Raw genomic sequence first — 26,508 nt, forward strand, 5'->3', positions numbered from 1 at the left:
ACAAAGAAGATAAGACAGAATATACAGAAATGAGCAAGGCTCTGAGAAAGAGCATGAAAACTGACATCAAGAAGAATGAAGAAGACAGCCAATAGCCAGTCTTGAAAATCAATGCAGTTTAAAGATTGCCAAGAAGAAGCTCATGACAAAAGCGTTAGGCTCAAACCACGGCCGAATTACAGATACGAAAGAAATAATCGAATAATGTGAGTATCTGTACAGTAATATTTACAGTAAAGTCAATGATGATATCTTCATCCTAGACGAACTGAATGTCTCAACTTCCATAACCCTAGATATATTCGCCTCAGCAGTCAAACATGCTGCAGGAAAGATGAAAAAAGGACCCGTTCCAGGTAGTGACGACTTTTCAGTCGATATTTTAAAGATATTTGATGACGAATTTATAAAGCACTTAGCGAAAAGATTTTAAAATTGTTTGCACAGTGGAAAATTACCATACGGTACACAGCTTATACTAGAATTTTAGCTAGCAGATTGAACACTACACTTAACCTGGCCAAATGCATTGAGCAATTGAGCAAACTGGGCTCCGCGCAGGCTTTAATACAACTGATCATGTACTCACTCTATGTGAAAAAATTAGTAAAACATATGAGTTATTATGTATCTCTATGCCTTGTCTTCATAGATTCTGAAAAGGCATTTGATTCGATGAGTCACCCAGGTTTTTATGAGGCTCTAACAGAGCAAGGAATAGAACAGGCTATACCTCTAGTAAAGTCTTAGTAACATATGCAAAAATGCAAAACCTCCACGGTTTTTGTGAATTTAGTTGATGAAACTAATGGATTCTCCATCAAACAGGGTGAAAAAAGTGGCGTTATTTCTGAAACTACTTTCAGTACTGGAAAAGGCAATGTTTGAATTAGATTGGAAAGCAAAGGAAATTCTAATTCAGGTAAATATCTTAGATAACCCGAGTTTCACTGATGACATTATATTATTTGCAAGTAGTATAGAAGAACTTCAGATTCTGATTAGTGATCTTGCGTCAGTCTGCTCTGAAATTGGGCTAAAAATGACGACAAAAGCAAGATCTTGATCAATGAATGGACACCGGAGGGAAATTACATCTGTTTGAAGTACGCAACTTCGAAAGATCACAGAATGTGTCTGTCAAGGTCAAATGCTCAATATGAAAGGAGACCTAAAACCAGAAATACTTGACGTACTAAATTAGGCTGGGAAGCTTATGGAAGACAAAGTTCTGTGTTGAAGCCCAAGGTGTCGTCCGAAGTGAAGCAAACAATTTTTGTCCAACATATTCTGCCGGTAGTAATTTATGGATGTGAGACATTAACATGAAATGAGTTCATTAGTCAGAGAAAAATAATAATGGCCCGAAGACAAATGAAAAGATCAGTGTTAGGTTACACAGAGAAAGACACAAAGAAAGTAGTTGGTATCAGAGAGACCACGAAGGTCAGTGACATAATCGAAAGAGTGAATATTTTGAAACGGTAGTGAATTGGTCATTTAGCTTGAAGAAAATACAGTTGATGGTTCAAATGGTTCAAATGGCTCTGAGCACTATGGGACTCAACTGCTGAGGTCATTAGTCCCCTAGAACTTAGAACTAGTTAAACCTAACTAACCTAAGGACATCACACACAACCATGCCCGAGGCAGGATTCGAACCTGCGACCGTAGCGGTCTCGCGGTTCCAGACTGCAGCGCCAGAACCGCGCGGCCACTTCGGCCGGCACAGTTGATGGTTAAAACTACTAGAATGGCGCCCAGTTTACCAAGAAAGATGAAGGGGGGACCACAGGACAGATTAACGAGAGACTTAAAAACGACGTTGGATTGAACTGGCAACGGGAAACTCAAGATCGGCAGAAATGAAACCTCCTGCAGTGATCCTATTATGCACGCCGACTCAAAGAGGCCATATCACCAAGTGGTCGAATTGGTTGATGATGATGATAATGAGGCAGAGCTGTAGTTTTCAGAAGTCGGATAAAAAAGAAGATTGAGGATGTTGGTTGTAAACGTACAAAAGTTGGATGTGACACTTGAAACTGTGGATAGGGTAGTGACGCAGCTACTCACCAGAAAAGCCCTTCTAGCGCCGGCGTTCTTCCGCAGCTCCCTCAGAGAGTCCGCGGCGCTGATCTCGCGCTGTGTGCGCTCGTCTACAGCCCTCTGGATTTCCTGTACCTCGTCCAGAGCATTGTCCGCAGAATACGTTCCCCGCAACTTCATCAGTGCTTTCAAGGCCTCTTCTTTGCGGTGCTTGGCCACCAGGAAGTAGGGACTTTCTGGCATCCACCAGAAAATCGCCACAAACAAAATACTACACGCCATCATGAATTCAGTCATTGAGAAGAAGGAGACGTTGAGTGAAACGATCGTCATCAGAAAAGGTCCAACGCCCAACATGAGTGGACCGAATGCCACCAGCCGCCCTCTCGTGTGATCCTGCGCAATTTCAACTGCGTACATCGGCATTGTCTGTGAAAAAAAGATAAGCGATTTATTTCAAATTTTTCTGAAGACGTGTTCCTGGGCATATATTTATTATAATACGCTTAACTAAGAAGGGATCCATCTAGCTTACAGAACTAAGTCTATTGCCCTAAGTATAATTTTCTACCGAACTTTTTATCTCCTGTAGCGAAAGACATCACCAGTCCTGCTTAACCTACATGTCTTTGACTGTATTTTAATCAATGTGTAACTGCGTTAAAGTTCCATACAGATCATTGAAACGAGGACTGCCATAATTTTAGCTGGTATTCTAGTGAAGAAAACCACATTAGAGCCCAAAATGGAAACGTGCATGCAAGTACTAACTATCCAGTCTTCATTATCTTATATGGCAATTAAGGCCCAGCACCTCATTGGTCAAATTGGCGATCTAAAGAATAGTTTGACGTCTTGAATCTTTCTCTGGAGCTCCCAAGAAATTGGATACAATCTGAAGGAAAAGGTACTCCACACTTACTCTGCCTTTCACATCCTGGAAAAGACGCAGGTATTGTGTCTTCAGAAACAGTGCTACCTGTTTCCTTTATTTCCCTCTTCGTCTTGCTAATCGAAGCGTAGATTCAGCTGTGCACCATCAGATCAAAAGTATATGGGGTGTGTCCAGCCTTCGCCTTGATGGCCTCTTGAACTTTGCTGGTGATAGTTTCAATAAAGAGCCTGAATGTCTGCGGAGAAATGGCGACCCTGTCTTCCTCAAACGCCGAAACCAGAGCAGGTAGTGATGTGGGACGCTGGGGTCTAGAGCCAAGCCGATGTTCTAACAGATCCCAAAGGTGTTCCATTGGGTTTCGATCGGGACTCTGGGCAAGCCAGTCCATTTTACAGATATTACTATCGGCAAAACACTGCTTAATAGAAGCTGCTTTATGATTGTTATGCTGATACAATCATCGTCCCATGAACTGTTCTTACACAGTGAGCAGTACACAATGCTGTAAAATGAGTTGAGATCCTTCGGCATTTAGTGTTTTCTTAAGCGCAATAAGGGAACCACATCCTAGCGACGAAAAACACCTCCTCAACCTTAACACCACATCCTACTTACTTGACTATTGATGGCAGCTAACTTTCTCTAGGCCTTCACCTCACCCAAACTCTTCAAGCCGATTGCCACAGGGTATAGCATGATTCATCACTCCATATTACTCGTTTTCAGTCATCCGCTGTCCAGTGGCGTCGCTCTTGAGTATCGCTTAGCACTGACTACGGAAATTTGTGGCTTATGAAGAGCTGCTCGACCATTGTAGCCCATTTTTTTACATTCCTTCGCACAATCATTGTGGTAGCTGGACTGGTGGTAGCACTTTGGAACTAACCAGTGATTCTTGCAGTTGACCACGTGATTTATTACAACCATCCTCAAAAATGCTTATCGCTCCCTCTCTGTCAGTACGTCTTCTTTTAGCTGTTTCCACTTCAAAATCGACTTTGGCAGCTTTAGATGGGTTAAAATGTCCTTGATTTGTTACTCAGGTGACAGCTAATGACTCGCTCATGTTCAAAGTCACTGACCTCTCCTGTTGTTACCGCTTCTCTACTGGCAAAGTAATACTCCCTGCCTGCTTTTGTATTGGCGGGCCCGCCTCTCGTGACATCCGGCAGTCAATTTCACACTAAGTAGGAGTGTGCGGATACTTTTGAACAGACAGTGTATAAGATTTTTCATACGGTAATGTAGTAAAATGCGGCGTAGAGAGCAACATAAACTCAACAAAGGATACATGAACCCACACCCACACTTTAGGAGACGGAAACGTAGCTGAAAGTCGACACACGGAGTCGTCCCTCTCATGACGCCCTTTTCCGCAGTTCATTTTCAGTTTCAGCTAGAGCACATAAGCTGAAGCCTTTCGCTGTTTCTGACTTCACTGCTAGCGCTTGAGAAACTCCAAGTGGTCTCGTTTTCCTTACGGATTACACTCCCTACACAAGTTTGATACCTAACTGCTAGTATATAGAAATTTGCACAGTAAGTTGGTCCCTTTCGTACTTTAAAACCACGGTGGTCTGAGCGGTCTTTTCAGTAATCTTTGTACTGCTAACTGACAGCTTACAGCATTCTGTGATACCGTCCGATCGAGTCTCCATACTTCAAAGGCAAAGAAGATTTAAGACCTTTAGTTTTGAGGAAGTTTAATCATGCGAAGTAAATGAGTACTGCGTGATTTATCAACTTCTATGACATTCCCTGGACATATAGGTCACAGAAGATTTAATGAGATAATTATATGTAAGACAATGGATGGTTTTCATGTTAGTGATTGTTTTATGCATAGTATGCAGCGCACTTTACGGGGTGAATGACAGCCAGAGGGCGGAAATATACTGGATCATCACCTTGTAGCAAAGAAATGACCATCATTACCACCATATAACTTCTTCCAACAGGGAACTCAGTTTGTTTCACGTGGAGAGCATACATTCCAAGCCACCACATGCGAGGATAACGGAGAAATACATTCTACAAAGTTTACTGCTACTGTCACGGTTACCGGATTGTTTACTGACATGTACTCTTGCAGTCTGAAAACCACTGTGAAGTGCATCGTAAACTGAACTTCGTCTTGTACCACGTATTATGGTTTCTTTCTGTTCCATTCGTGTATAGAGCGCAGAAAGGATGAGTACTTAAACGACTCTATGCGCGCTATCATTAGTACAATCTTTTCTTTGTGGCCTCTGCAAGAACAATATGGATAGGGTTGTAGTGAATACCTAAATATCTCTTTTAATCCTCGTTCTTCAATATTTTTAAGTAGGCTTTCTCGGGATAGCTGCTGTCTATCTTCAAGCGTGGGGCAATTCAGTTTCTGTAGCATCTCCGTGCGCTATGCCATGAGTCAAATAAACCTGTGGAAATTAGTGCTGGCCAAATTTGTGTGCGTTCAGTACACATATACACCTTCCGTCCAAAAAGCCCCGGGACTGATTTTATTCCTGACGCACGAGTGACATCGGCACAATAACTGCGGTAGCAGCTTGAATTAACAACTGTAAATAACTGATGTGAATTCGACCAGTCAATTAGCTAGTTAGTTAGTCACATGATCCACAGATGATTTTCGAGGTGACGTGGAACGAGTCAGTATGTAGGATCTGCATACATGTACAGTGTTGACATTAATGAACACTTTATTTTTTAGTCCTGCTTATCCAGCTACACTTAAAAACCAGTTCTTTCAGGCTGTCAGTTTTTAAATAGAAATTCGAGCATAGAATGAAAGGGATTCATTAGGAGAAAGAATTTTCGATTAGATTTAAAACTTGGTTTGCTACCAGTCAGACATAATTGTTATTGAGCACATGATCAAAACATTTTATTGCTACATATTATTCTTTTTTCTGTGGCTGATGACTGCTTTAATAATGTGTAATAAAGGTCATTTTTCCTCTAGTGTTGTAGGTGTGGATATCACAATTTTTCTCAAATTGTGATGCAGATTTTCGTTGCTGAAAATACTTATTGTGATGAGACACTTAAAACGCCCGTTTCTTGAAGAGATAGCTACATGTGGACCGCTGGGGTGCACCACTTATTATTTTTCCTGATCGTTTTATGTGTAATGAATATTTTCTTTCTACGTTATATGTACCAAAGAAAATATTCCCTAAGACATTATCGAGTGGATATATGCAGAATATCCCAGAACGTTAATTTCCTGACTTCGAAGACTACGAGTTACACGAAGAAGAAAATTAACTAAACTTAATTGTTTGGAAAGCACAGTAGTATGTTCCCTCGCGTTCAAGTTGTCATCAATAACAGCACTCAAAAATTTGGAGCATTGACCCCGATGTATAGACTCTTGTTGATGTGCTACATCAGTTGTTGGTATGACTCTACTCGTTGCACACAGTTAAATATAGTGTATTTTCTCAGCATTAAGTGAGAATCCCTTTTCATAGAACCAGTTAATAATTCTTGGAAGAACATAATTAACAATCTGTCTGCTATGAGCAATTCGTATCAAGTAAAGGACGTGCAGCCGCAGTGTGTCAACACTTTTGTGTCACAAATTGGAATGCAGTAATATCTGTAAATCAGGTGCTCTAGACATTCTCCAGAATGTTTTGATGAACAGAAAAGTGTATGCAAAGTATGTCCCGCACGTACTGACTCCCGAACAAAAGCAGCGACGCATGGAGCCCTGCGGTGTGTTGATTAAAATGTAAAACACGGACAACTCTTTTCTCAAAAACTTCACCACGGGTGACGAGCGTTGGTGTTATCAAAATGAACCTACCACAATATGACGAAATGCAGAAATTCACATGACGACATAACCGACATTCAAGACAGTGTGAGGGGTGAACTGAACATCATGCCCACGAAGGACTCTTCTACTTGATTTACATGGCTGTATGAACATGCTGTGCGTTGTAATCTAGTGGTAGGAGACTATGCAGAATACCTGAATCATTAAAACCACCATTTTAAAATTTATTTCCGCTTTTATTAGTGCACTACAGAATTTTTTTGAACTGACGGTGTATGGTCTCTTAGCATCAATTGGTACTCGTTCCACACAGCTTGTGCAATATTATAAGAAGAAGCTCACCAGTGCACTGCAATCATCTCCTTTGTTTACTGACATGGGATGACAGATTTTTATCAATACATTGTGATATATGGTGTGTTGTGAACAGAATGACTTGTTATGTGGGAACTTTGCGGTTCTTGACACATTTACACTAACACTTAGACGTTTCTGTTGTCCATCAGATTATCTGCAATGTTTAAAATCAGTTTGCATGTGACATGTGAGTCCTTTATAGTGCCTATATTGCTTGTGAAAAGGGATTTGTCAAGGGCAGCAAACACATGATATTCCGGCATTGACTGTCTAGTAAATTGTCCGCACCTGCACAGTCAGCTATTCTGACTAACATGTGAAGGACTCTCGTTCAATTTACAGTAGTGTTAACGAGATATTCGATATAGAACGAGGTGCACTCGGCCTCGTGAGGTCAACTGAGGAGCTATTTGAGTGAGAACTAGTGCCTCCAAAATCTGGAAATCTGAGAACGGCGGAGAATGGTCTGAGCGGACCCCACTCCGCGTCCAAGCGACATTATTTGGTAAAGGGTAGCAATACGACGTGTCAGAAAGCCTTTTGCTCTGAGTCTGATAGCGGAGTTACGTTATGTTTGTTATTTATGAACATTGGGGGCTATACAAGGACCACATTTTTCGTGGAAAATGCTTTATCAGTGTATCAAATGGTTCAAATGGCTCTGAGCACTATGCGACTTAACTTCTGAAGTCATCAGTCGCCTAGAACGTAGAACTAATTAAACCTAACTAACCTAAGGACATCACACACATCCATGCCCGAAGCAGGATTAGAACCTGCGACCGTAGCGGTCGCTCAGCTTCAGACTGTAGCGCCTAGAACTGCACGGCCACTGCGGCCGGCTTACCAGTGTATCACTGGCATGATTTACATAGGAGAGTTCAATTCAACTACGAGGGGCGTTTTTTTCCCTAAAAGCAGAGAGCTTTTATACAGGATTCCAGTATATCAAATTATTCTCGACTCTTCAGCTTATAGGCTTCTATTTTTCATCATAATCTCTGTTCACTGCGACGGTGTTATGCCACCTTACCGGGAGTACCTGAAACCCGTATGTCTATCGGTCGATGTCGGAGTCAACGTCATGCTGCATCAATAACCTCCCCATCATACGTCCTATGTGCTTCCCGTGGAGTGCATACTGAAACGTCACAGGTTTACGCTTCATTTAACTGACTGATTAATTTCTACATGTTTAATAATTAATTTTACGCCGACAGCGTCCTTTCAATGTTTCGTCTAGCTAATTTACCTCTGGATTCAAGAATGCTTCCGTGTATATTTTTTCTTCTGTTGGTGTCACACCTCCTCCCTCATCCTTTGATCCAATGATGTATGTGGATGGATAAACGTAATTATGCATGGAATATATAATAATCTCGGTTAGTCAAAGATGGTAGCACAAACATAGCAACGTGAACAGATTCGGCAGAGAGTTCGTGATTCCAAAGATAGTGGGGATGAGCAGGGCAGAGTTTGTGAGGCTGGTTCTCACTGAGGACCTACCCCCATCACCAGATTTTTTTGAACGGTTGGCGGTTGGTCCTGGAACGCGCCATGTTAGGACACTCTGGGGCCGCCGATTGAAAGAGACGGACGCAGGGGTGCGGCGATCGTCATGGATGGTGAGAAAAGTTATTCATAATGTAGGTTTTTTGGGGTAACATTGATTATGAAGCATGTTCGGGTATGAATTAATACCGAGAAACGTTCAGCGATATTTTATTAGTAGAAGTTTTTCAGATTAATGTGTTTCAACTAGCGGACTTAGGCGCGAGGTGATTGAGGGCGTGAACCAACGGTTCTTGTTCTTAGGTCAATAGCGGATAGGTTCATTAATGTTTCATTTGTTGCATAGTTTCGTTCTGGATACAAGCAATGTAAATTTTTCATGATTCAACGGTCTATTTTACTCGTTTCTTTGTTGTCGAACTTGGCCACGTGTTGCCAGCATTCATAACGGTAGTCACTGGATTTGCCGTTCGTTAATCATAGTACGAATAATGTGGAGTCATGAAGCCTGGGCTGGTTTTCTCACGTTGCATTGCGGTAGCATAATACGCGGTTTCAGCATGAACCTATCCGCATGGTACTGAATGAGTAGTAGCACAAGTAATGATTGAGAGAGTGAAAGGTAATATCCTTCCCTACTCCGCGCGTTAAATAGGTGTGACAATAACAAAATGGTGTTAACAGGCCACCTCTCCGTAACATTCATTTTCATCCATTTTAATCATTAGTAGATGTAACTGGCGACGAAGTGCTGTCTATGTTTCCGGTATGACGAGACGCAAGAGATAGTGAATAGATTTCATGTATGTTTTGTCACAAGGAGTGATAGTTTCCTTAAATGTTTCGTCACAGAGAGTAATAGTTTTCTTAAATGTTTTGTCACAGTAATAGTTTTCTTAAATATTATCGAAATAAATCAGAATGATAATTGAAATTCTCTCTTAGCGTTGTTTAGTATCCTTCATCCATACCACTGAGATAATGACTATGTACTATGAATTTTCAATCCATGCATATCCATTGTATCCATTATGCATTTCATGCGACTAACTGAATTCATAGTATCAGAAAAAGAAAGTCTTACCGTCCCTAATGTGCACGTATTGTTCCATGGCCAATCACTGATGTTGCGTTATCCGTTGCTTTATTTTTAAATTAGAATACTATCTTTTCTAGCGGGTTTTATTACCCATATCTCAATTTATCAGGCCTAGTTGAATTAATTAGACACTTAGCGGTAGAAATGGGAACCATGGAGCACTGCGTCTGCTTACATTAAAGGGAGATACTTCTTACATGAAAATTAATCAGCTTAACAAAAAAGGGGAGACTAGCAATACTTCATTGTGCCAAAGGGATTTAAGGCAGAAGGTGCGAGATCCGGACTGTAGGGTGGAAGAGGAAGAACAGTCCCATGTAGTTTTGTGAGCTCCTCTCTGGTGCGCATACTTGTGTGACGCCTTCCATTGTGATGGAGAAAAAGCAGTTCGTTTACATTTTTGTGATGACGTACACGCTGAAGTAGTTTCTTCAATTTCTTGAGGGTAGCACAGTACACTTCAGAGTTGACCGTTGCAGCTTGACTGAGACCATGAAACGGAATGAACCCTACAGAGTCACGGAAGACCGTCACCATCACTTTACCGGCTGAGAGTGTGGCTTTGAACCTTCGCTTCGGAGGAGAGGTGATGTGGCGCCACTGCATAGATTGCTCTTTTGTTTCCGGTTAGAAATGATGAACCTATATCACGATCAGCCTTGCAACACGCAAGCAATTACTCTTTGCGCTTTATGGTCTTTTGTTAGGCGGCGAGGAATCCAGAGAGTACGCACTTACGAGTTCCCCAACTGGTAGGCGGATGTGTCAGCACTACCAACAGAGACGTCCAGTTGAGCAGCGAGATGCTTGGTTGTGATCTGTCGACCTCTTCGAATGATTGTCCGCACGTTCCAATGTTGGAGGAGTCACAGAGGTTTGCGTTGATGAAAGACGCCTCGCACAACAACTCACCGTACCTTTGTTGACTACTAGGTCTCCGGATACATTCTGCAAGTGGCTATGAACATCTGCGATGCTCTGATTTTCCGCCAAACCAAATTGAATGACAGCTCACCGCCTGCAACGCACACTATTACACACATCATTTTGGTGGCTATGTATAGCGTATGATACTGTAGGGGCTGAAAAAAGAATATTCGATGATGTCTCACAACAAAATTTGCTTTTCTTTTTAAACCGCAACTAGCCTAGAAAAACAATGCGTCGCATTACTTATTGAACTCTCTACGCACTGTATTCTGCAATGCCGTCTTGAGGCTGCTGCCTCGGAGTGTGGTGGCAATGGGGAGTCTGGTGTGTCGCATGGTACACTCCAGGTGTTACATGTTTCACCCACGGTCCCTGCTGTCGAGACATCTTAGAAGGTACCGGGTGCGGTTGGGCCACCCTCTCCCCAAGGGGAGTGGCGGGTTGAGCGGCGTTCGCTTCGCAAGAGGCGAAAGATCAATGTGGAGGCTGACCGTGTGGCATCGCCCGCTCGTCCTGTAAGTGGACATATGGCCGCTCCTTCAGCAAGGTCCGAGCAGGCACAAAGGGGGTTTATTAGTGATTGGGAGCTCCAATGTTAGGCGGGTGATGGAGCCCCTTAGAGAAATAGCGGAAAGGTCGGAGAAGAACAGTGCTCACTCTGTCTGCTTGCTGGGGGGTCTCATCCGAGATGTGGAGGGGCCCTGCCGGCGGCGATAGAGAGCACTGGGTGCAGCCGAATGCAAATTGTTGCTCATGTCGGCATCAAGACTCCTGTCGTCTGGGTTCAGACGTCATCCTCAGTTCGTACAGGCTGTTGGCGAGGTTGGTGAAGGCGGAAAGTCTCGCTCGTGGGGAGGAATCTGAGCTAACTATTTGTAGTATCGTTCCCAGAACCGATCACGGTCCTCTGGTTTGGAGCCGAGTGGAAGGCTTAAACCAGAGGCTCGGAAGATTCTGCGGAGATCTGGGGGTGCAAATTTCTCGATCTCCGCTATCGGATAGAGAATCGCGAAAGCATTACGGAAATGATAAACTCCAGTGGAAGACTCTGCAATAGAGACGCTCAGTAGCTCGGTACGGGCTTTTGCTGAAATTTCGAGAACATACCTGCACCGAGGAGTCAAGCAGTATATTGCTCCCTCCTATGTATATCACGCGAAAAGACCATGAGGATAAAATCAGAGAGATTAGAGCCCACACAGACGCATACTGACAATCTTTCTTTCCACGAACAGTACGAGGCTGGAATAGAAGGGAGAACCGATAGATGTACTCAAGGTACCCTCCGCCACACACAGTCCGGTGGCTTGCGGAGTATGGATGTAGATGTAGATATACTTCAAATGACAAGCATACGCAAGGCTGGGCAGCACTCACAGTGACGCTGATGCCGGTGCCGATGCTGCCTATGCAGAGGGCGGTGAGCAGCTCCCAGTAGGTGGAGGCGAACCGCTGCCAGAGGGCGCTCACCAGGAAGGGCAGTGCACCGGCCAGCAGCAGCCTTCGGCGGCCCACGGTGTCCACTAGCACGACGGCCAGCAGCGAGGGCGCCACCGTACCAAGGATTCCCACCGACCCCAGCCACGAGCTCTCATCCGCCGAGATGGCGATGTGCGACGCGTTGCTCATCAGACGTGGCAGCACCGGCGAGCTCCAGCCCACCAGCAGCCCCGCGTTCAAGCAAGCCAGTGAGGCTGTGTAAACAAATCAAATGAAATGTGGGTGTGGTGAGGGCATCCCGTTAGGTAGACCGGTCGTCCGGTGCAAGTCTTTTTAGTTGACGCTACTTCATCGACTTGTGTCCGACCCGGATGGGATTCGAACCTGGGCTCCTTACATTGCGTTCTGCCACTCCGACCTTTCAGCTTTGGAGAAGGACATGGTGTGGAACATATCTTGATACTCGCAAACTCGCTCTTCAAAACCTACAGACGAGCTGACTACAGGATGTTTCAGAACAAAATCGACAAACTTCGAGGAGTTGTAGAGGGCGTCATGAGGAAAAGATTGACGATAGGAACCCCTGTCCAGAAAAGACGCCACAGAGCGCAGGAGTTATAGGCGCCAGCGCCTGACCATAGGCTACCCGTTCAGCAGCAAACGTGACTTTGTACGTGACAGACCGTAGGAGCAACGTAATGCAAATTTAATTGTTGTTCAACGATTGCGACCGACTGCCAAGATTACCGATGGAGAAGATGGAGCTAACTGCTGCGGAGGTAGTCCTTGTGCCCTAAGAATGCGATGCCCTGTAACCTCGGCTGATGACTGTTTTGGACAAGGGTTTCCACCCTCAGTTGATTGAGAAGCAGAACCCACATTCAGAAGCTACATCCAACGGCTCTACAGCGCTTGAAAGTTATAGATACCAGTGCCTGCAACTAGGCCACCCCTTCGGCATAGAAAGAAGGATCCTTTATTGTATGATTATATGATAGTGGAACAAACACTGGTAGCAGTTACTTCTCTAAAATATCTGGGAGTATGCGTACCGAACGATTTGAAGTGGAATGATCATATAAAATTAATTGTTGGTAAGGCGGGTGCCAGGTTGAGATTTGTTGGGAGAGTCCTTAGAAAATGTAGTTCATCAGCATGGCAGGTGGCTTACAAAACACTCGTTCACCTATACTTAAGTATTGCTCTTCAGTGTGGGATCCGTACCAGGTCGGGTTGACAGAGGAGATAGAGAAGATCCAAAGGAGAGCGGCGCGTTTCGTCACAGGGTTATTTGGTAAGCGTGATAGCGTTACGGAGATGTTTAGCAAACAAGTGGCAGACTCTGCAAGAGACGCGCTCTACATCGCGGTGTAGCTTGCTCGCCAGGTTTCGAGAGGGTGCGTTTCTGGATGAGGTATCGAATATATTGCTTCCCCCTACTTATACCTCCCGAGGAGATCACGGATGTAAAATTAGATAGATTCGAGCGCGCGGAGGCTTTCCGGCAGTCGTTCTTCCCGCGAACCATACGCGACTGGAACAGGAAATGGAGGCAATGACAGTGACACGTAAAGTGCCCTCCGCCACACACCGTTGGGTGGCTTGCGGAGTATAAAAGTAAATGTAGATTTAGATGTAGATTGTGGGGTGTAGCTGACAAACCGACATCAAAAATCGGTCAATGAGACGCGTACAGAAATTTGGCGATAACGATAATGATGGCCGTTTGTCTGCACAGTGATGGACATGGCCAATAGAGATCAATATCTTGCACAATTAAATCTCTCTCACACCATTGTAAATGTCGGGCTGCAGTCAAGATTGTGCCAATGAATACAGATAAATGGGCAAGTTCTAGTAGGACTCTAACACTGTGAGTCCCACAGTAGCTAAATTGTTTATACACATGATGTTACAGAACGATACTGACAAATTTCAGGGGATACTGGGGTGTCATGAGGAACAAATTGAGAAGAAGAACCCACGTCCAGAAGCATCATCCAACGACGCTACAGAGTTTGAAAGTTATAGATACCAGTGCTTGCAACTAGGCCACCTCTTGGAAAGTAAACATGTAGTGGTGCGCTGAAGGATCACAGGAGGAACGACTGGCATTGTTGTTTTGTTATTCAGCGATTGTGACTGATTGCCAAGATCACCACTGTAGAAGATAGAGATAGGTGCTGTATAGACAGGTCTCATCTCCTGAGAATCAGATGCTCTGTTGCCTCAGTGGATGACAGTTCTGGACAAGGATTTTCTCCTGCGGTTTATTTTTCTCCTATATACCGAAAAACGATGGAGAGTTTAGAGGTTTCCAAGAGAAAAATGAACTGAGGATGGAAACCCATGTCCAAAACCGTCAACGACCGCGTCAACAGAGTATCGCATTCTTAGGGCACAAGGACTTTCTCCGTAGCAGTTAGCTCCATCTTATCCACCGGTGATCATGGCAGTCAGTCGCAATCATTGAACAACAAGCGACTTTGCATTACGTTCCTCCTACGGTCCGCCAGCGTACAAGGTCACGTTTGCTGCTGAAGGGGTTGCCTAGTGGCAGGCGCTGGCGCCTGTAACTTCGACACTCTGTGATGTCTTTGTTGGACAGGGGTTCCTATAGACAGTTTGTTCCTTATGACGCCCTCTACAACCCAACGAAGTTTGTCGATTTTGTTCTGCAACATCCTGTAGCCAGTTCGTCTGTAGGTTTTGAAGAGCGAGTTTGCGCATATCAAGGTATATCTCCTATGTGGCGGTATCTTTGTCGATATTGTTGCACAAAATCCTGTAGTTAGTTCGTCTCTAGGTTTTGGAGAGTTAGTTTGCGAGTATCGAGTCCCAACACGACAATCAGATTTTGATTGGGTTTCGCCTATTCTTGGTGGTGTGGAAAATTCCACTAACATCAGTCTGAGAAGCAGACAGTCAGACGTATGAATAAACCTAATTCGAAGACTTCACTGGGGTAAACGGAATATCCGATTGGGCACCACAGGAAAAAGTAAGTGAATCCTATTACAAAGGGTCGAGTGAGTGAGATGATCATGTCACAGGAGTACCACGACATAGGCAACTGTGGCACCATCATCTGCATCACACCTTATAAAAGGGAGAAGTGGGCATTTTGCACATTGTACACGAATCAAATTACATCATATCCCCCACACAGTGTTTCATGTATCGTTTCATAGTTGTCAGGAGACTAGAGTGCGTATTACCACTGATTATGTATTAACTGGAACATACAACCTTTGACTGGCGTGCTCATAATAATAAAACTATAAATATCTATGGGGCTATCTGTTCTGAAAAATGGAATGTCCTCCTGTCGCATATATTCATAGTGCTGTTATTCGGCAAGAAAGGTTTTATGTCACTTTTATGTAAAATTTTTATATCCATCGAAAGTTTTTACCGTCGTATGACGCCCTGTACAGAAAGAATAGCGGATTTGATCTCGGCGAGCACGAGTGCCAGATGTTATAGCAGACCAAGAGACACATTTACGGGTCAAATACATCGACGGAAAAATACCCAAAACCAAAAAGTAAATAACATAAGGTAATCAAACTTCGGGAATAGATTTCTGTAGGTAACATAGTCAACTGATCAACATTGCAAGATCACAGGTTAATGTAAGAACGACATAAGCCATGGCAACTGTGAAATGATGGTTCATCAACAACCGGTGTAACCGACAGAATGTTATGCAATCGTGCAAACGTGCATGCATTGGCCTGTACACGTGTCGTATGTGAGTTTGTGATATCTGGTGATCTCGCAGACGAAGGAAACATGTCGACACACTGTGGAACATGTTACGTTACAACAGATGTATACGGGAGGGCGTTATCCTGCTGGAAATAAACTCCTGGAAAGCTGTTCATGAATGGGTGCACAACGGGTGAAATCACCAGATTGACGTACAAATTTGCTGTCAGCGTGCATGTATTAAGCACGATAGTGCTTGTGCGATCATACTAAATCGCATCCAAGGCCATAGGTCCAGGTTTATATGCAATGTTCCTAGCAGGCGGACAGGGTGGGTGCAGGTCCTCAATTGGCCTCCTTCTAGCCAACACACGGCCATCACTCGCAGCGAGGCACAACCAGCTTTCATCAGAAAACACAACAGACCTCGACACTGCTCTCCAACGAGCTCTCGCTTGACACCACTGAAGTCGTACATGGGTATTGCTTCGGGTCAGTGGAATGCTCGCGTCTGTCTCGGACGTAACCGATTTGTAAGACTAAGTTATGTCACTGTGGTGGCCTAACACGATGGTCTTCCCTCTTGGTAGTGCCATTTAGCCGTCAGGAGCCTGGCCTTCTCGCCAACGTACATTCTCGTAATCACCGCTGCCAGCAATCATGTGCAGTGGCTACATTCCTACCAAGTCTGTCTACAATTCCGCAGAAGGAACATCCAGCTTCTCGTAGCCCTATTGCACGACATTGTTGAAACTGATTTAGGTGCTGATAGTGGCGTCTTTGTTTGCTTAAAGACCTTTCTGACTAAAATGAACTCACCAAGTCCAATCTCAAAGGTAATTAACACGATCCGTTACGGCCTGTATTTAAGGCAAACCTCATTTGTATCCCCATAGTGGTGCTTCTAGAGCCCTCTTATGCGACTGGCATGAAATCTGAATACACTCTACTGGCCATTAAAATTGCTACACCAAGAAGGAATGCAAATGATAAACGGGTATTCATTGGACAAATATATTATACTAGAACTGACATGTGATTACATATTCACGCAATTTGGGTGCATAGATCCTGAGAAATCAGTACCCAGAATGACCACCTCTGGCCGTAATAACGGCCTTTATACGCCTGGGCATTGAGTCAAACAGAGCTTGGATGGTGTGTACAGGTACAGCTGCCCATGCAGCTTCAACGCGATTCCACAGTTCACCAAGAGTAGTGACTGGCTTATTGTGACGAGCCAGTTGCACGGCCACCATTGAACAGACGATTTCAATTGGTAAGAGACCTGGAGAATGTGCTGGCCAGGGCAGCAGTCGAACATTTTCTGTATCCAGAAAGGCCCGTACAGGACCTGCAACATGCGGTCGTGCATTATCCTGCTGAAATGTAGCGTTTCGCAGGGACTGAATGAAGGGTAGAGTCACGTGTCGTAACACATCTGAAATGTAACGTCCACTATTCAAAGTGCCTTCAGTGCGAACAAGAGGTGACCGAGACGTGTAACCAATGGCACCCATATCATCACGCCGGGTAATACGCCAGTATGGCGGTGACGAATACACGTTTCCAATGTGCGTTCACCGCGATGTCGCCAAACACGGATGCGACCATCATGATGCTGTAAACAGAACCTGGATTCATCCGAAAGAATGACGTTTCGCCATTCGTGCACCCAGATTCGTCGTTGAATACACCATCGCAGGCGCTCCTGTCTGTGATGCAGCGTCAAGGGTAACCGCAGCCATGGTCTCCGAGCTGATAGTCCATACTACTACAAACGTCGTCGCACTGTTCATGCAGATGGTTGTTGTGTTGCAAATGTCCCAATCTCTTGACTCTGGGATCGACATGTGGCTGCACGATCCGTTACAGCCATGCGGATAAGATGCCTGTCGTCTCGACTGCTAGTGATACGAGGCCGTTGGGATCCAGCACGGCGTTCCGTATTACACTCCTGAATCCACCGATTCCATATTCTACTAACAGTCATTGGATCTTGACCAACGCGAGCAGCAGTCGCGATACGATAAACCGCAATCGCGATTTGCTACAATCCGACATTTATCAAAGTCAGAAACGTTATGGTACGCATTTCTCCTCCTTACACGAGGCATCACGTATCACCAGGCAATGCCGGCCAACAGCTGTTTATGTATGAAAAATCGGTTGGAAACTTTCCTCATGTCAGCACGTTGTAGGTGTCGCCACCGGCGATACCTTGTGTGAATGCTCTGAAAAGCTAATCATTTGCATATCACAGCATCTTCTTCGTGTTAGTTAAATTTCATGTCTGTAGCACGTCATTTTCGTGGCGTAGGAATTTTAATGGCCAGTAGCGTACATCATGTAGAAATACGGCGACAAACTTTCATTTATGTAGCACAACTCGTTTTCAGTGTCCCGATTTTTTTTCTCTTTTTTTGTCTGCGAATAACAGTACGACAGAAGTGCGTGAAGAAGGCAAATAACCCACAATTCAACCATTCTGAAAAAATTAAAAACATATAGTTTCCATAATGAGAGATGAATTTTAAGGTATCTCGTTTTCATCAATATCTTACCTCGTTCCAGATTTCGAAACGATGTTTTCTTGGGCAAGTCTTTGCGTCAAACTTTTTTTTTCTTTTACTACTACCGTCAGGCTAGTACGATTATCAGACTGATTACTGGTGTTTAACATACCGTTTTGTCAAAGTTTTTACAGCGAGTAACAGCGAACTTTGTTGTATGAATCCTAGGTTTGGTCGGATGACTCAAAAAGTCGTAATAAAAGAAGCTGTATCGTGCAATATTTTAGTCTAAAATTGCACTAATATTTTCTTTATTAATAAGTAACTTTCTTAGTGTCGAGTGCACGATTAATCCATTGTATTGCTAGGGGAGTGGCCGAGCGGTTCTAGGCGCTACAGTCTGGAACCGCGCGACCGCTACGGTCGCAGGTTTCACTCCTGCCTCGGACATGGATGTGTGTGCTGTCCTTAGGTTAGTTAGGTTTAAGTAGTTCTACGTTCTAGGGGACTGATGACCTTACAAGTTAAGTCCCATAATGCTCAGAACCATTTGAACAATTTTGAACAAAATAAAGTAGTCCCCTCACACACCCGGAACTTCCCTGCTGGTAAAAGCCATTGCACTGACGTGGATGCAGCAGTGGGAGATTAATGGACGGTCCAGCTGGCAGGGCTTGCGTGCTCGGTTTATCTGCGGCCGCCAGTTGCGACATCTAATCTAGACATGGGACCTCACAAGTACCTGCTGTTATCAGCCTACTTGCGGTCTAGCTGCGAGAGTGTTTGCGCAGGCGCCACTGAAAGCTGAATGAAACACCCGTATCCCCGTAGTAAGATGTAATGAGCCTCCAGGGTTTTGGTTGAGGAGGAAGTGTAGAAAGGGAAAACGGGTTGGAGGCGCCACTGGAGGCCGTCGTATACCAGGCATTGGGAGAGTACTGTTCACGGAGTGACAGACGGACTTGAGAGGGAACCCATAGACATGGGTTGCTACAGTAACGGTGAACAATAGGTGTGTCGCGTGGTGACGATAGCATTGAGAGACAAAGATTATGTATCACACTGACTAGAGAGAATCGTTTCCACGACAGTGTAATATACAGTAAGGATGTACATATTTTCTCATTTATTAATAATTCAACAGCTACAATTTCATAATATCATTAAAGAACTTTATGTATTAACTTCTATTTTCCTTCAGTATTACTTCGACAAATAAATTCATACATTTCGTGCTTAGAAGCTAATATAGACCTTGTATTTGCGTTACTCTAAAAGTCTTAGTTACTATTTATTGTACCAAACTTTGTCGTACCTGTATGAAATCTCTGTAGATTAATTTATGAAATTACATACGTTTTGTAATAACTTCCATCATAAATCAGAAAGGTAGAATAGGATAAACGATGTAGGCTAATTATAGTACTGTAACAGTTCCACAAAGGAACTGTACATAGCAGGGGCTATTTTATTCATTTTTTACTAAAACTTTGTGTTTATAACCTTTTAAACTGTTATGCTTATCCATTACGAATATTTTAGAACCACGACTGTATATTGAATGTAAATAAGTTATACAGAACTGCAACCACTCACTTTTTCGAATAGTTGATTCCTTGGTATTCATGTTAATGCCAAACATGATAATTGCTATAAAAAATTGCTAAACTGGCTGTAATATACAATTAGAAATAAGATATCAGATCACCTGAAGTTTGTTCTTGTAATAATTTATTTATTTATTTTATCTTGTGCTCTCATGTTATCGCCATTCTGATTAAAATAATTGCCTTTATATCGACTTTAATACATGTAAAGAACAACAAATTACATCTCTGTAGAAAGTAGGGCCAAAGTCTCGCTGTCAAAGTGTTAATTAATATAGTTTGCGTGGAAGTGTGTGTCCTTATATAACTACTGAACATCAAAATGGAGGCAGACAGATGGACACTAACCGAAAAAAGCCGCCTATACTGCCGCAGTAATTAAAAACTAAATTTACATCCATATCGACAGACAAGTTATAGTCATGGCGATACATTAAAGTGTGACCCATGTTTCTGCCATAGAGCCAGCGGCCAGAATTATGCTACTACCAGTAATGATGTAACTTCCTGAAACCATCTGAAGATGAAACTGAAAGGGTTCGAAAACCGGTTCATCGAATAAAACATAATTATTCAAAAACGTGACTGGTTGCAGTTCGGTATAACTTATTTACTTTTAAACTGTAATTCGAGAAAGAAAATACGGCTACAAGACGTAAATTACATTTTATTTTATATTATTTCTTTTCTAATGTTAGGAAGAGTTATCTTATTCACCTTACGTTACCTCATATTCATAGTCTTAAGCACTCTATACCTGTTCGGAGCGTCGCTAAAGCTGACGGTATTTCTCACAGAGGCAGGTCATCTGTAGTCTCACATACCAAAGCACCGTCTCCGTGTCTATTGTTATTATAGGAGACAGTGGAACAGTACAGTATAGGTTAGTCACAACATTTATACAAAGACGCCCACAGAGAAAGTACTTTACACGGTAAGCTTACTGAAATTTTCGTAGTACCATTGATGCTGTCTTTATAAGTCAGATAATTAAGTTACCTGGAGCAAGGACTTCGCCATTCGTTATATATTTTACCTTTGCGCGTACTTCATCTGGAGTCCTTTTCTGTCTCGTCTTTATACCGTGCCGACTGTAAGAAATGGGCTTAGTCTTCTGTAAACAACCTGTGATAATACGTCGTTTATTCTTCTGTGCTTATCTCACTAATTTATGTATTGTCTGTATTTTATGTTCACAAGGTCGTTTGCACAGGCAATCTCCATATTTTTTCCTTTCTTTGTCTCCTCCAGAATTCTGCCATGCCTCGTGCTTGGCCTTTCTCAGACCATTTGTGGGCCTCATTTTTCCTTGTACATGCTCATCGCTGAAATGACACTACTACAAAAAGCGAGTCTTTTATACACACACCATATGGCACTCTTACAGACTGTGAAAGAACGTGGGAGCTACATAAAAGACAGACGGAGAGTGCCTAGCGGTTTTGGAACTGGATTTGTGGAGAAGTAGTTGTGGGATTTCTAGGATGGATCGTGTGAAAAATAATCAAAGAGATTATGAAAGCCAGCAAGTCCGTGTCTGATGTAATGTAAGCAAAACAGGTATTTTGAACGGCTGTCTAGAGTGACGCGTATTCTGCTGCGTGTCTACTGGGAAACGCTGACCAGTGTACTGGCTCACCAGTGACACGAGTGAGCAATGCACTAGGTTGTTCGCGATTATTGTGGTAGTGGTGGAGAAACATGTCACCTGTATTCATGTGCATTTTACGCGACCAGTGAACTGTGTTGTATCGATCAGGTCTGCAAACAGCCAATCGCAGAAGATAGAGCACAGCATCCGACTGGCGAAACCATGTGAGCAGCGTTCGTCTACATCAATCGCTATGCACTAGCACTTGGAAGCACACAGCTGACAGTTCACTCACTCGTTATCACGCGGTGCTCACTCACGGAGCGATGGGCAACAGCTGCGTGCCCTCGCCACGTGGGTAAGAAAACGTAAACTCTATCTACACTGATCAACCAGAACATTATGACTTCCTACCTAATAGCTAGTATGTCTGCCTTTGGCATGGAGAACAGTGGCGACGCATCGTGGCCGTGGTAGGTCTCTGAGGGGGACTTGACATCACATCTGCATACACAAGTCACCTGATTCGGGTAAATTCCGGGTCGGGGGAAGGGGGGTTGACCTCTGTCGCCACGTTCAATTAATCCCAGATGTTAGCGATTGGGTTCAGATCTGGCGAGTGTAGGGGCCAGCACATCAAGTGAAACCGCCAAATGTGTTCCTCAAACCACTCAGTCACTCACCTGATTTTGTGACACGGTGAATTATCTTGCTGAAAAAAGCTGTCATCTGGAATTATGATACTCATGAATGGGTGTACGTGGTCTGCAAGCAGTGTCTGATACTCCTTGGCCGTCATGGTACCTTGCACGAGCTCATCTGGACCCATGAATGTCCACGTGGATGTTCCTCAAAGAATAATGAAGCCGCCACCAACATCTCTCTGGTATCGGGATTCATCGGTCCATGCAACGCTCTGAAACTGCGCCAGCGCCAAGTGCCGATGGTCGCAAGCCCATTTCAGTCCTAGATGCCCATGTCGTGGAGTATTATAGGCTGCGGTGGCCCATCGTTATGAGCGTACGGTGCACTGCTTGTTTAGACACAATTGTAGTCTTCCCAGCGTTGATGTCAGTGCTGCCACCGTTCACCGCTTGTCTCTTTTTACCAGTCTGCCCCGCCTACGACGTTCGACATATGAAATGACACCTGGGCGTAGTTTCACCTTGGTTTCGCACGTTTTCAGACACTCACCACAGCACTCCTCGGTCACCTGACAAATCATGCAATTTCCGTAATGCTCGAGCTGAGCCTCTGGGCCATCAGTCAGACAGATCACAAGCCTTCCGCATTTGGCACAGGGACAGGTCGCTCAATAGTACTTCATGCCTCATTATTGTGTCTGACTACCAGTCATTCTTCGGCAGATGACGATGCCATTGTGTTTATATTGGTAGTAAGTCGGCGGTCATAATATTCTGGCTTATCAGTCTATACAGCTTCGACACAACGCAGCAGCACTAATGTTCCTGGCAAGCGTTCAAACGCATTTTGAATTCGAATTTCTGTATAGCTGTATGTAGAAGACGTCTGCCATGCTTATACTTGAGGTTCACTAAGTAAGTCAGTCATTTTAGGAAGAGCATAACTCCATAAATGCATATTTTCAGGAAATATAAGAAACTATTTTTACAAAAAGTTCAACACATGTCAAAAGTTGATTATTGTATTTTAAAGAGTATAATTAGGTGAGTAACTCAACATATAGTATTATCACCATCCCATAGTAGATCCAGCCACAACAGTGATAAAAGTGATGGGGCCTACGTTTTTTCTAAAATTAACTAGAATGTTTATGAAAATTTACCACTGCAACGTGCTATTGTACACAGTTTTATAATAATTTTACTTTCAACAGCTATGAAAGATGTAAGAACTGATTTATACTACAAACTTACACAAATGTATGACTTTAGTAATATATTGACCTTAACTAACATTAATTTGAGGCATCTAACTTTCTTTCAAATTACGCAACAAATATCATCTTATGATGTTATAACCGGCAATACAAATGCAAGACTGAAAATAAATAAATCAAACTATCAGTGATTGTGCCAAATTTCCAAGTAAAATTTCTGATATTTTACTGCAAGATGTTCTTCTTGTGAGCATGTGTTAGCTCCAGTATTTCACAGCCGCTCTTGATTGCGGTAAACACATATTTCACTTCCCACTACCCCGCAGGATGAATTATGTTCCCCTGCTGTGTTGATGAACGGTGATGCAACTACAGCCCCTGAAAGTCAAGATGAGTATTTGAAATGCCTTAATGTTGATATTTAGAATGCAGTATACTTGTCTCTTGGAAGACGTTCGTTCTCTAGTGAATTTACTATCTTCTTACGTATCAACGTCTGCCATAGTAACCGTGAGCTTCCCAGGGACTCTTGACTTTACTTTCTTTCACACCCTTCTTTTGGAAGATAAATTCCGTCGTGCTTTGACAAAAACCTCAATGCTGGATTTTGTAATGTCTACGACAATATGCTTTTTCTTAAACATCTGTAACACGATTTTCACATTTACCTTCGCATCAAGGTAATTTTTAACCTAAGAGGAAAAATGAGTCTGTTTTCTTCGAAAAGACTGAATATGTTGATGAACGAGCATCTTAATTTCGAGCGGTTTTGAATTTAGTGTGGTGGATTTTTCCTCTTAAAGCAAATGGAGCCTTACGAGTTATCAACAATTTTCTTAGATGACGGAGTCTACTGTCACTCTTATGACCACGGAAAGCTAAAAATGCTTTTCGGCATTCTTCTTTCTTTCATCGTTAAGTATGATGAAGTACGAAAACTGTGACTACGCTTAATGGATGTCACAGAGGAGGTCTTTTCACGTTGTAACAGGCGATGAGATCTTGTAAGTATATACCCTGATCTTCTTTGCTTTTGAAATTATTAAATGTATCTACAAAGATGTCTGACGAAACATATCAACACTATCAAAACACGCTTTCTAGGAACTGTATTTCCCAGCTGTTTTTCTTTGCGAAATTGTTTACGCTGCATAGTTTATGTATTCACTTCCTTCAACACATGCTCTTTTAATCACCTCGCCCTTGTACTCAGCTTCATTCTTCACACACTTGTTTAGTTTTGTGTAGTTTTTCACCAACTTACAATTTTAAGATAAAACTGCTATCAACCTGCACGGTGTAATCAAATAAGATAACCAAGACCAAGAACGTTCTGCTATCTGAAAGACAGACCTGTAGAGTACTTCGACAATGACAATTATTAGAATAAACAGAAAACACAGCACTGCCAACAGAATCACTTTAAGATTAGAAATACCAGAACTCCAGACGCTAAGCTCTTTCTAAAACTAACACAAACATACCGTACACAAAAAACATTAACAGGTAGATGGAAATTACTTCGTTTCTATACAGAACGATGCGGCTACCCTTAAAGTAGCCCTGGACATAAATAACTCATTTTGCATAAAATGTGATGTTACGTTGTTTCTAAAATGATCGATTTTAGTATTAGCACGTTATAACGAAAATGAAAGTGATAACCAAATGATGAACGTTATTGAGGATCATTGTTTCACATGCGGAACTGTGCATATCCGTGAAATAATAGCTGAAAAATTGGTTTCAGTCAGTTACTAAAATTGCGCCGACGTGTAGACGTATTATGAGCAGACCAAAATAAAGAGATTTACGTTGAGAAATGTGACAACTGTAATTGTCAACCTCGTATATAATTAACAAAAAAAGTTCAATCCACCTACAACGTAAGCTTTCGTGAGAAAATCGAGCAAAAGAATTAGCGGGACTTGTTACATTTTATAATATTAAGGGAAAGAGAGAGGAAGCATAAGGTGTAGTCGCGAAAAGAGATCAGTATTATTCGAATAGATTTCTATCTAGATAATTATTGGAATAAATCGATCATTCAAAAAAAATTATTCGCCAATAAATAATATACAAATTAAATAACGAGTAGCATATAGAAGAAAGAATTTTCTTTGTTTACTTCTAGTACAGAATTATTATTTGTTCCCGTGGCTCAGTGCAGTTTCCGTTTGACAAATAACATTCTGATGGTTTATCCAGAAATGTGCCTTTCTGGCTCGGAGCTTTAGGCTCAAGATTAGAAAACGTAGGCTTAGGGTTCGATTCTGGTTGGCCCTACGACATTCATTGTTCTTACAGCATCTTTCTCCTATAACAATGAAAATAATGTGTAATTGCTCCGAAATACGGTCTACCTGTTGAAATATAGATCCCCCTCTAACTGACAACATAACTCTGTCCAGAGCTGGGAGGAAGTTAAGGGCACACCACCAGGGCTAGTATGGCACTGTGGTGCCGAAACCATCCTTCAAGTTGAGCACAGCTTTACTTGTTTTACAGTGTAACAAGTGAAACATAAAAATGCTTATAGGCGGACGACCTCAGCAGTTTGGGTTGCAACGCCCAAGGCGACCTCAATGTGAAGCAGCCAATTTAGACAGCAAGCTGACGATTAGTCATGGCCAATCAGCTCAGCGAGATGGACGTGGAATATGGTTCAAATGGCTCTGAGTATTATGGGACAACTTCTGAGGTCATCAGTCCCCTAGAACGTAGAACTAATTAAACCTAACTAACCTAAGGACATCACACACATCCATGCCCGAGGCAGGATTCGAACCTGCGACCGTAGCGGTCGCGAGGTTCCTGACTGGAGCGCCTAGAACCGCTCGGCCATCCCGGCCGGCGGACGTGGAATATGCTATGCATTTTTATCATAACAAATTTACTTTACTATGGTTATAAAAATATTTTAATGTCGTTTTACTTGATTTATACGTTATGGATTACAAGTTCACTTACATAGATGTTGTGGCATACAGAAAGTATAGTGACTCATCTATTTCTATGCAGTCAATTTTACACCCAAATCTCGTTAGTAAAAATTTACGAATATCGGAGAAAAGCCACATATCAAACAAGAGAGTGCCAATTATGCGTGTCACTGTCGGAGAAGAAGCATTTGGTGTATCTGAAAATTTAATGCGT

The 26,508-nt window shown here is 42.9% G+C and overlaps 1 protein-coding gene across 1 annotated transcript in view; it reads right to left on the bottom strand.

Annotated features, from left to right (window-relative positions):
- LOC126188538 (facilitated trehalose transporter Tret1-like) overlaps positions 1-26,508 on the bottom strand; it is a 103,811-nt gene that overhangs the window by 53,971 nt on the left and 23,332 nt on the right. The window contains exons 2-3 of the mRNA XM_049930138.1: positions 12,007-12,323; positions 2,077-2,478 (exon numbers count right to left, since the gene is read on the bottom strand). Coding sequence (XP_049786095.1) covers positions 2,077-2,478; positions 12,007-12,323 — 719 coding nt within the window. The remainder of the gene's footprint in view (positions 1-2,076; positions 2,479-12,006; positions 12,324-26,508) is intronic.

Source organism: Schistocerca cancellata, chromosome 5 (assembly GCF_023864275.1).
Source record: "Schistocerca cancellata isolate TAMUIC-IGC-003103 chromosome 5, iqSchCanc2.1, whole genome shotgun sequence".
In the NCBI taxonomy this organism is placed as follows: Eukaryota; Metazoa; Arthropoda; class Insecta; order Orthoptera; family Acrididae; genus Schistocerca; species Schistocerca cancellata.